At 39.7% G+C, this 12,629-nt stretch overlaps 1 protein-coding gene across 2 annotated transcripts in view; it reads left to right on the plus strand.

Moving 5' to 3' along the window:
- LOC109865042 (protocadherin-11 X-linked) overlaps positions 1-12,629 on the plus strand; it is a 301,820-nt gene that overhangs the window by 38,346 nt on the left and 250,845 nt on the right. Inside the window, exon 4 of one of the 2 annotated variants that reach the window (XM_031798644.1) lies at positions 2,288-7,116. The exons of the other annotated variant lie outside the window; for it this stretch is intronic. Within the exon in view, the coding sequence (XP_031654504.1) occupies positions 2,288-2,371 (84 nt within the window). The 3' untranslated portion in view covers positions 2,372-7,116. Of the gene's footprint in view, positions 1-2,287; positions 7,117-12,629 lie in introns of those variants that run through there. 2 annotated transcript variants of the gene reach the window in all.

Consider the following 12,629-nt stretch of genomic DNA (forward strand, 5'->3'; position numbering starts at 1 on the left):
TTTGGTCAGATTCTGACAAACACATGCTTTTGGTCTAAAGTGGGACAGCGTTGTTCAAACTGAAAGACCAGCACCACCTTAGAGATGTCAGGACGATGGTATATCTATTATCTCCGTTGTAATCTCCTGTCACCTGGAGCGTTTTGAAAAGTAGGGCCTCCCTGTTGGCATTAGATGTGACAGCTAAGTGTGCTTATTCAAAGCCTACACGTGAAGTAATGCAGGGGTCTGGTGAGAATCTAGAGCTCAAAAGGTTAATTAAATGAATAAAAGGGTTAATCACTCATCATACAATATGATTAAAATCTCTGTAATTAGGTTTCGGGAGAGGATAATAGATAAAAGAGGAAAGAAGTCAATGTCCTTTAGGATTGTTAATATTATATCAGGTATACCTAAATATCATTGGCAGTTACTAGGTCTTTAATATTATTGGACCTCTGACAGCCAATGACTGACAATACTGGCTACAACTTCCTAGTTTTTGACTTGTCTGTAAACTCTCGCTCCAATAGATTCCTTTTTTAACATTGATACAGTTCAGATACATTCTCTTAATGCTCCCCAGAATATTAACATTCATGTTTTTCTTCATCTCGTAAACATTTTTTTTTTGTCGAGTGTGGAATTCACAATTGTGATCCGTTCAAGTCAGCCTGGCCTTAACAAAAGCAGCATATGGCAAGTTGACACCACTCAATCTCCCTGAGCATAAACCTGTAATACAAAAAGTCCAAAATACAGGATAAAGCAGATTGTGATGTTTTTATTTGTTCATGAAAGTGAAAGACAGTGATTTAGTTCCTTTTGCGTGCCTCTTCCATTGACCTGTTCCCTAAAGCTGCTAGAGGATAAAGGACATGACAGAAAACGATCATTGAATCCTAATAGGAGACACAGGAGATTTGCAGATGAAGGTCAGATGGATGTAGGTGTTAAAGAGGGAAGCTTGTCAAAAAAGACTTCAGAGACGACATATTTATGGCACCATATGGTATCTTAATATCCTAAGAGCTTTGTTTGGTAGGATCCAATGCTGCTCAGTGCACCATAGCCTCTTTTCCTCTCTCCCTAGCTTCCCTTCTCTCTTTTATTCCCTCCCTCATATCTGCCTTTCTTTTCTTTTATCTCTGTCTATCTCCCTGTTCCCAGCCGGTAGTTTTAGAGGTCAATCCCCCTCCTGGTGACGTGAGGGAAACCTCTGTCTCCATCTGTGCTTTAGTTGTGGCAGATCAAGTGAGCAACCTCCCTGGCTAGCTGAGTGATCATAGACACGGGTATGAATATGCAACAGCAAAAAGGCCAATATGCTCTTTTGTTTGTCCTATATTCCACAGGGCCATAGTGCCATAGTGCATACCAGGTCAGTTGTTGATGTCAGACCCAACCTCCTGTGATCTGTGTATTTTCCTAGCTAGCAGGTCCTATTAACATACTCATACTTAACATACTGTACACAGACATTACCATTTAACTTATGATCTCAGAACATGAACATTTGAAAGGATTGCGGACGTGATTATGTTGTTGTGGTACATATACAATATATTCCTAAAACAATCACTCTAGCTAAATGTTATAGTTACCTTTACAGAAAATCACATGATTTCACGTATAGAAAAATCACATGATTTCACGTATAGAAATATCACATGATTTCACGTATAGAAAAATCACATGATTTCACGTATAGAAAAATCACATGATTTCACATGCAACAGTTTTTCTTTCGCGCAAAAGTCAGTGCTTCTATAATCAATATGCCTAACGTAAGCAGCAGCGCAAGATCAGATTCAACGTGATCATCCAGATATCGGCAGATGTGTATTTTTTTGTAGTTTTGGGGCCAAATGAATTTCAGACGTGTACCTATCAAGAGGACCTTACTGTAGGGTGCCAGAGTAAGGTTTAATGTACGAGACAAAATGCTGTGTTCAGGGTTAAAACGAAGTGTTGCAGTAGGGTGGTGGATGTCATTTCACATTTGGAGCTAAATCAGTTGAAGAGAATTGCATGCTCTGATAATCACAGTAAAATGCACAAAGCTTATGCTCTCATGTAGTATTCTTCAAGGACTTCATCTGGCGAGGAAATTATACCTGATTGTCAGGTGTGTCTTGAAGAATGCTTTTTTGTATTTTTTAAATTGAATACAAATGATCTAGAGATTTGTATTCACTGTTCCGAGTGTAATAGAGTTTAACAGCTACTACAGATTAGATTTCTAAGAGCTGGATTATATTGTAACTTCAATCTCCCTATATCTGTCTGTCTCTCTATATTACAGGAGACGGCACTGAAACCACCACTCTATGACACACTCTGTGGCTCAGGTACAAGTCGCTGCCACAGGATAAAAATCAATCTCTAGCTGCCAGTACCTAGAGAGAGAAAGAGAGAGGGAGAGAGAGAGAGAGGGAGGAAGGCACAGACGAAGAGGTGAATCTCATACTATACAGTCTCTACAGCCTCAAAACACCAACCATCAAAAGGAATATGTTAATTTTTGTTTTTTTGTGGGCGAAAAAAAAGAAAAAAGAAGTATTTACTTGAATAATTTTCACCGAAATGAAGACACGTTGTTGCCTGCCTGAAACTTGACAAAGCTCTACTTGTTAATCCTGTAGGAGGTTTGAAATACTTCACAGAAACCCTATAGCATCACTTATCTCGTATCTATCTCCTAGATGATGACACATGGTATGACCCACCGCCCTGTAAATACAATGGACAGTTATTCTGTACAGTATGCTTATTTGTATGTATATTTATCACAGAGTTGACTTGGTTTATATGTATTGATTCTGTTTGAGTAAAGTTTGACCTACACTCTTAGAAATAAGGGTTCCGTAGGGGTTTCTAAGGTTGTTCCCATAGGAGAACCTTTCTTGGTTCCAGGTAGAACCCTTTTTTTTGGGGGTTCCAGTTAGAACTCTTCTGGATTCCATGTAAAACCCTCTGTGGAAAGGGTCCTACATGAAACTCAGAAGGGTTTTTACCTGGAACCAAAAAGGGTTCTTCAAAGGGTTCTCCTGTGGGGACAGCTGAAGTACCCTTTAGTGTACTAGATAACACCTTTTTTCTAAGAGTGTGCCAAGAGGCTATTTTATTTAACTTGCTTTTGAATCCATTGAATTCGCTATTTTTTGGGGGGGGGCTCATGGATATAGTGACTTGTAATGTATGATGCTGCAATCTTGGACTAATGCAAATGGTCCTTAATGCAAATTGGCCTACTGCTAATAGGCCTACAGCAAATTGGCCTACTGCTCATGGGCCTACTATGTGACTGTTCTGTACTTTTATGTCAATGATCACCTCGTATCATCCCATACACTTACAGTGCCACAGTTAGTGTTAGCAGTGAAGAGCGTGGCTAGTGTTAATATATATTGCCCACTGGACTGGAACACCACAGCTAACTGTTAGTACTGAAAAGTGTGGCTAGTGCATGGCCCACTGGACTGGAACACCACAGCTAACTGTTAGTACTGAAGAGTGTGGCTAGTGCATGGCCCACTGGACTGGAACACCACATTGTCTACTGATTGTCACCGTGGGACAGTAGGGAATTGTACCTCATAATAGAGTTTACTACTTTGAGCCACAATCACAAGGGACTGAAAGGCTTGGTTCATAGCAGAGCACCATGGTTTAACCTGTACTAGAGTCAGTTAGACAGCTTCATAGCAGAGCACCATGGTTTAACCTTACTGTACTAGAGTCAGATAGACAGCTTATCAGTAGAGCACCATGGTTTAACCTGTACTAGAGTCAGTTAGACAGCTTCATAGCAGAGCACCATGGTTTAACCTTAGTATACTAGAGTCAGTTAGACAGCTTCATAGCAGAGCACCATGGTTTAACCTGTACTAGAGTCAGTTAGACAGCTTCATAGCAGAGCACCATGGTATAACCTTGAAGTACTAGAGTCAGATAGAGAGCTTATCAGTAGAGCACCATGGTTTAACCTGTACTAGAGTCAGTTAGTCAGTTAGACAGCTTCATAGCAGAGCACCATGGTTTAACCTGTACTAGAGTCAGATAGACAGCTTCATAGCAGAGCACCATGGTTTAACCTGTACTAGAGTCAGATAGACAGCTTCATAGCAGAGCACCATGGTTTAACCTGTACTAGAGTCAGGTAGACAGCTTCATAGCAGAGCACCATGGTTTAACCTGTACTAGAGTCAGATAGACAGCTTATCAGTAGAGCACCATGGTTTAACCTGTACTAGAGTCAGATAGACAGCTTCATAGCAGAGCACCATGGTTTAACCTGTACTAGAGTCAGATAGACAGCTTATCAGTAGAGCACCATGGTTTAACCTGTACTAGAGTCAGATAGACAGCTTCATAGCAGAGCACCATGGTTTAACCTGTACTAGAGTCAGATAGACAGCTTCATAGCAGAGCACCATGGTTTAACCTGTACTAGAGTCAGATAGACAGCTTCATAGCAGAGCACCATGGTATAACCTGTACTAGAGTCAGTTAGACAGCTTATCAGTAGAGCACCATGGTATAACCTTACTGTACTAGAGTCAGTTAGACAGCTTCATAGCAGAGCACCATGTTTTAACCTGTACTAGAGTCAGTTAGACAGCTTCATAGCAGAGCACCATGTTTTAACCTTACTGTACTAGAGTCAGTTAGACAGCTTCATAGCAGAGCACCATGGTTTAACCTGTACTAGAGTCAGTTAGACAGCTTATCAGCAGAGCACCATGGTATAACCTTGCTGTACTAGAGTCAGTTAGACAGCTTCATAGCAGAGCACCATGGTTTAACCTGTACTAGAGTCAGTTAGACAGCTTCATAGCAGAGCACCATGGTTTAACCTCTACTAGAGTCAGTTAGACAGCTTATCAGTAGAGCACCATGGTTTAACCTGTACTAGAGTCAGATAGACAGCTTCATAGCAGAGCACCATGGTATAACCTTACTGTACTAGAGTCAGTTAGACAGCTTCATAGCAGAGCACCATGGTATAACCTTGCTGTACTAGAGTCAGTTAGACAGCTTCATAGCAGAGCACCATGGTTTAACCTGTACTAGAGTCAGTTAGACAGCTTATCAGTAGAGCACCATGGTTTAACCTTACTGTACTAGAGTCAGTTAGACAGCTTATCAGTAGAGCACCATGGTATAACCTTACTGTACTAGAGTCAGTTAGACAGCTTCATAGCAGAGCACCATGTTTTAACCTTACTGTACTAGAGTCAGTTAGACAGCTTCATAGCAGAGCACCATGGTTTAACCTGTACTAGAGTCAGTTAGACAGCTTCATAGCAGAGCACCATGGTTTAACCTGTACTAGAGTCAGATAGACAGCTTCATAGCAGAGCACCATGGTTTAACCTGTACTAGAGTCAGTTAGACAGCTTCATAGCAGAGCACCATGGTTTAACCTGTACTAGAGTCAGATAGACAGCTTCATAGTAGAGCACCATGGCTTAACCTGTACTAGAGTCAGATAGACAGCTTATCAGTAGAGCACCATGGTTTAACCTGTACTAGAGTCAGTTAGACAGCTTCATAGCAGAGCACCATGGTTTAACCTGTACTAGAGTCAGTTAGACAGCTTATCAGTAGAGCACCAGGGTTTAACCTGTACTAGAGTCAGTTAGACAGCTTCATAGCAGAGCACCATGGTTTAACCTGTACTAGAGTCAGATAGACAGCTTCATAGCAGAGCACCATGGTTTAACCTGTACTAGAGTCAGATAGACAGCTTCATAGCAGAGCACCATGGTTTAACCTGTACTAGAGTCAGATAGACAGCTTCATAGCAGAGCACCATGGTTTAACCTGTACTAGAGTCAGATAGACAGCTTCATAGCAGAGCACCATGGTTTAACCTGTACTAGAGTCAGTTAGACAGCTTATCAGTAGAGCACCATGGTATAACCTTGCTGTACTAGAGTCAGATAGACAGCTTATCAGTAGAGCACCTTGTTTTTTTGGTATCTTTATTTAAATAGGAAAGTCAGTTAAGAACAAATTCTTATTTCCAATGACAGCCTAGGAACAGTGGGTTAACTGCCTTGTTCAGGGGCAGAACGACAGATTGTCAGCTCGGGGATTCGATCGTCCAAGCCTATCGGTTACTAGTCCAACGCACTAACCACTAGGCTACCTGTCGCCCCGTCAGTTAGAGTCAGACAGACCGCTTCACAGTAGAGCACCATGGTTTAACATTAGTGTATCGGAGTCAGCAAGACAGCTGCACAAGTCACAGCCGATCTAACCTGTGAGATATAGTGTTACAAATTTAAAATGAATATTCCAAATGGTAAAACTCAGGCAGTTCGTTGATACCACTTGGTTGGTCAGAAGCAAAAAATAATAATGCAAACTTTTTTCTTTTTTTTCTTGTGCACTAATTTATATTGACACATTAGTTATTCCATTGAAATTAGGAGGGATAAACATTGAACACCTACACGGGTAGATCGTTCAGCGTTCAGCAGGCTTCGATTTATTAGCAGCAATAAGGTGACTTTAGGAAGAGAGAAGAATCTTTTTGGTTTCTGGTTTGGTATCCACACAAATATATGCCTCTACTGCATTGTGTAAACACTTGGAGTCATGTCCTGATCTTAATTACTATCTTCAATACTACACTAATAAACAGCTTGGTGGGTTAGCACTGTTGTTAATAGTCATGATGTTTAACGGTTGTCTTATGATAGAGACTGCTTTGGTAGACGAGGCTGTATGTACAGTATGTGTGGCACATATACGATACCTTCCTAATGATTCAAATCGTTTCTTGGAGAAGGTATCAGATGTAATTATGGTATCAAATGTAACACTACTGAGTAGAAACACAGTGTGAACTATACAGAGCATCTTAGCACTGCAATCATCATTAGATGTACCCGATCATGAATACATGAGACAAGACAGCTTCTGTTGTACGGGAGACAGTTGACGATGAAATACCAACCTCACTTTTATTCAATGTGAAATACAATATGCTCCTTACATTACTCTTTGTAATTAACTTTGATTTGCCAATTATGTGAAGAAAAACTGTATATAAATGTTTTGTTTATGTATGTGTGAGCTTCTGGAATTTATTAAAGTCTTTTTGCATTGTGTTGCACATTTCCCATGACTCTTCTTATTAATCAGGGCATTGGACCTTCTCATATTTCCCATGACTCTTCTTATTAATCAGGGCATTGGACCTTCTCACATTTCCCATGACTCTTCTTATGAATCAGGGCATTGGACCTTCTCACATTTCCCATGACTTTTCTTATTAATCAGGGCGTTGGACCTTCTCACATTTCCCATGACTCTTCTTATTAATCAGGGCATTGGACCTTCTCATTGCATTATATTATACTTCTTTCCTTCATTATATTATACTGTCTGTCCTTCATTCGTTATATTATACTGTCTGTCCTTCATTATATTATACTGTCTGTCCTTCATTCATTATATTATACTGTCTGTCTGTCTGTCCTTCTTTCCTTCATTATAATATACTGTCTGTCCTTCCTTCATTATATTATACTGTCTGTCCTTCCTTCATTATATTATACTGCCTGTCCTTCATTCATTATATTATACTGTCTGTCCTTCATTATATTATACTGCCTGTCCTTCATTCATTATATTATACTGTCTGTCCTTCATTATATTATACTGCCTGTCCTTCATTTATTATATTATACTGTCTGTCCTTCATTATATTATACTGTCTGTCCTTCATTCATTATATTATACTGTCTGTCCTTCATTCATTATAATATACTGTCTGTCCTTCATTATAATATACTGTCTGTCATTCATTATATTATACTGCCTGTCCTTCATTCATTATATTATACTGTCTGTCCTTCATTATATTATACTGTCTGTCCTTCATTATAATATACTGTCTGTCCTTCATTATATTATACTGTCTGTCCTTCATTATAATATACTGTCTGTCCTTCATTATAATATACTGTCTGTCCTTCATTATATTATACTGTCTGTCCTTCATTATAATATGCTGTCTGTCCTTCTTTCCTTAATTTCCTCTACTTATAACAGAATCCCATTAAGAATAAAAATAACCTTGAGATCATCTATACGATGATTAGTACATTTTCTGTTTTGTTATTCTACATTGTACTGTCTAGGTCAACGTCGGCCAATGCCCTTCACAACTTCTGTGTTGCTGGAATGGTTAGTTGGACACACAATAATAATTGTATGTCCAATTATTCTTGCAACAACATAACTCGACTAGCGGGAAGAAATGATTAAACAGTTTAGATATCCATCTCTCATTCGGGAACAGTTTTAATCAGAAGTTATGATGGAAAATATGCAAACAGGACTTTTGTGAAAACAAGGAAAACAATGCTGTCAGTTATACTTTAAGGTATTGAGAGAAAAAAATAAAGTAAAACATTAAACAGTAACCATTTCCCCTTTTAGACTTTGATATGAAAGTTTGCAGACTTGAATTAGGTTGGGTAATAGGGAAAAGTAATGGAAAAGGAAAGAATAGATCTAAATATAACAACAGGAAATGCAACAACAACAGGAAATGCAACGTCAACAGGAAATGCAACGTCAACAGGAAATGCAACGTCAACAGGAAATGCAACGTCAACAGTCAGACATCCTCATTATCATTAGCAGTATGCTCTAAATTAAATACAGGAAGTAAAAAAAAAAAATGTGAGGAAACCCGTATGAGTTAGATTCTTTTTTTTAATGAATGTCTTTTACGAAAGACATATGAAAGATGAAGTTTTATGGCTGGATTCTCTATTAATTTTGTGCGTCACTTTACGTAAAGCAACAGAAAGGGAAGAGCTTTCACAGACCGTTTTGATTGCAGACTTTCATCCAGTTGATGAAAAATAAATATACAAATTCGGATTCTAGAGTCTTTTCTAAGAAGTTGTTTGTGATTCCAGTCAGATGCCCTTTTGAGAACATTCTCAGTGATTTTTTTTAATCATCTTGTAAAAATGACTTTAAGGTTGTCTACTGGTTGTATTACAGCCTGTCACTGACGTATTGATTCATGATTCCTGAGCACCTGGCCTCGTGTAAGATTCCATCTAACAGCCCAGGAAGCTGGACATATATTGTAAGTTGGATTACACATAATGCACTGACTTGTCCACACACACACACACACACACACACACACACACACACACACACACACACACACACGGTAATTCTACAAGGATATAGCTAGCTCTTCTTGGACTTGAACAAATACTCTATATGTTTCCACAATGTTAATTGTGAATAAAAATGTGATACAGAGAGTGTATGTTCTCTTGTACAATCTGATATTACTCCTATTGCTTAATCAAACAGAGAATAGATCTGCCAAAAAATACACTCTAATTGATCATATAATGTTGTGTTTGTCATAATCGAGGGGCCAGTGAAAAATGACATGATTAGTCCAAACAACCTTCAAAAACGCTAAAATCTTCAATCAGACCAGCTTGGTCAATCGCCCCCTCTTATATGTGTAACGCTATACTGCCATATTCCTGCATAAATCAGTACCACATTAGTGAGATGCGGCTATCAATACAGAAGACCAATATTTCTTCACACATTAGCATTGATTTACAAGCTTCCATAAGATCATGTTGTCTGTCATGTTCCATTTGCCTAGGGATAGTTTGCTGACCAGCCAGGGCTCAGTTTCAAGTTTTCCTAAATTTTAAAGGGTTTTCAACTCAATTACAATTGTAAATAATTATCTTGGATTTCTCATTTTTTTCTCGGCTTTTCATCAACACGGAGTCAGTTGGATGTAGTGGATGTGCAGTTGAAGTCTCAAGTTTACATACACCTTAGCCAAATACATTTAAACTCAGTTCTTTCTGACATTTAATCCTAGTTAAAATCCCCTGTTTTAGGTCAGTTACTGTATTTTAAGAATGTGAAATATCAGAATAATAGTAGAGTGATTTATTTCAGCTTTTATTTCTTTCATCATATTCCCAGTGGGTCAGAAATTGACATACACTCAATTAGAATTGTTTAACTTGGATCAAACATTTCGGGTAGTCTTCCACAAGCTTCCCACAATAAGTTGGATGAATTTTGTCCCATTCCTCCTGACAGAGCTGGTGTAAATGAGTCAGGTTTGTAGGCCTCCTTGCTCGCACACACTTTTTCAGTTCTGCCCACAAATTTTCTATAGGATTGAGGTCAGGAGTTTGTGATGGCCACTCCAATACCTTGACTTTGTTGTCCTTAAGCCATTTTGGAAGTATTCTTGGGGTCATTGTCCATTTGAAAGACCCATTTGCGACCAAACTTTAACTCCCTGACTGATGTCCTGAGATGTTGCTTCAATATATCCACATAATTTTTTATGGCTGTTCTGGAGCAGTGGCTTCGTCCTTGCTGAGTGGCCTTTCAGGTTATGTCGATATAGATCTACTGTGGATATAGATACTTTTGTACCTGTTTGCTCCAGCATCTTTCTTTTCATTTCTTTTCTTTTGATTTTCCCATGATGTCAAGCAAAGAGGCACTGAGTTTGAAGGTAGGCCTTGAAATACATCCACAGGTACGCCTCCAATTGACTCAAATGATGTCAATTAGCCTATCAGAAGCTTCTAAAGCCATGACATCATCTTCTGGAATGTTCCAAGCTGTTTAAAGGCACAGTCAACTTATTGTATGTAAACTTCTGACCCACTGGAATTGTGATACAGTGACTTATAAGTGAAATAATCTGTCTGTAAACAATTGTTGGAAAAATTACTTGTGTCATGCACAAAGTAGATGTCCTAACCAACTTGCCAAAACTATAGTTTGTTACCAAGAAATTTGTGGAGAGGTTGAAAAACGAGTTTTAATGACTCCAACCTAAGTGTATGTAAACTTCCGGCTTCAAATGTAAATCTTTTTCAGTTTTTTAATTCTACTCATAAAGCTTTCATTGTTCTATGTGTCAGGAGAGGAGAGGAAATTAGCAGAGTGGTAACTGTGATCTGGAGAATGCTGTTGTTGCATCACTGCTGATGGTCGGTACTGGGCTACGCATGGGGCTGTCTAATGGAGCAGAAAACTAGAGGAAGCTCTCTCTCCCTCTGTCTTTCTTTCTTTCACTGTCTCTCTCTCCCTCTTTCTTTCTCTCTCGCTGCCTCTCTCTCTGCCTTTCTCCCTCCCTCTTTCTTTCTCTCTCACTCTCTCTCTCTCTCCCTCTCTCTCTCCCTCTTTCTTTCTCTCTCACTGTTTCTCTTTCTCTCTCGCTCTCTCTCTCTCTCTCTCCCTCTGTCTCTCCCTCTTTCTTTCTCTCTCGCTGTCTCTCTGCTCTGTCTCTCTCTTGCTCTCTTTCTCTCTCTCCTTCTACTCGCAATCTCCCCCCTTCCTTTCTGTCTGTGTTTCTCCCTCCTCAAGGCACTCCACACAATTGCTGCCAAATCTCTGCCAAACTGAATAATTCAATCATCCCCATTGCTGCAGCCTTCTTACCTTTGTGTGTGTACAACAATCAAATCAGTGGCGAAGACAGAGAGGAGTGTGTTTCCTCTCTCTCCCACTCTAAGATGTGGAGTGGCTCTACAGTCGAGATTGTTGTTTTCATTAAAAACAATTCTGTTGAGGAAATGAGGTGTTACCACGGCTAGGAATCTGAGCAGCACGGTTTGTTCCATGTTTAACCATTATCTAAAGAAGAATTATAAACTGGGTGGTTCCAGCCCTGAATGCTGATTGGCTAACACATACCACGGGTATGACAAAACATTTGTTTTTATAGTTCTAGTTACGTCGGTAACCAGTTTGTAATAGCAGTAAGGCCCCTCTGGGTTTGTGATATATGGCCAATATACCATGGCTAAGGGCTGTGTCCAGGCACTCTGCGACACGTCGTGAGTAAGAACAGCCCTTAGCCGTGGTATATTGGCCATATACCACACCCCACTCCGTGCCTTGTTGCTTAAATATACACTATCCTGGACTCATATAATAATGAGATGGGGTTATCTATCTCGACGACAACTACATCGTGATACATTTGTATCTTGTGTCATTTCGGGAATGACTTGATAACTGCAAGCCTAGAACGCAGTGCACTGTAACCTCATCCGAGGTGCTGTAAAGGTTTAGTCTGATTTGTCCTCGATTGCTTTTTCCTCCATGTTTTGTCATTTCAGGTTGTCATACGGATAAACAAGAATTACAAGATTTTTCTTTGAAAACTGGGAACCATGTTAAATGCATTAAGCATGAGGATGAACATAATCTTTGACAGGGAACTGTATTAGACACACATGATAATAGTAAAATCGAAAGAGGAATAAAACACCTTATTTAGAGAGCTTTTTGTGTGTGTGTGTGTGTGTGTGTGTGTGTGTGTGTGTGTGTGTGTGTGTGTGTGTGTGTGTGGGTGTGTGTGTGTGTGTGTGTGTGTGTGTGTGTGTGTGGGTGTGTGTGTGTGTGTGTGTGTGTGTGTGTGTGTGTGTGGGTGTGTGTGTGTGTGTGGGTGTGTGTGTGTGTGTGTGTGTGTGTGGGTGGGTGGGTGGGTGTGGGTGTGGGTGTGAGTGTGTGTGTGTGTGTGTGTGTGTGTGTGTGTGTGTGTGTGTGCGTGCTCTGGACAATGTGTTGTTGTTGTTGTCTTGTGTCTGTCT

The sequence above is a fragment of the Oncorhynchus kisutch genome, linkage group LG19, assembly GCF_002021735.2.
Source record: "Oncorhynchus kisutch isolate 150728-3 linkage group LG19, Okis_V2, whole genome shotgun sequence".
Lineage (NCBI taxonomy): Eukaryota > Metazoa > Chordata > Actinopteri > Salmoniformes > Salmonidae > Oncorhynchus > Oncorhynchus kisutch.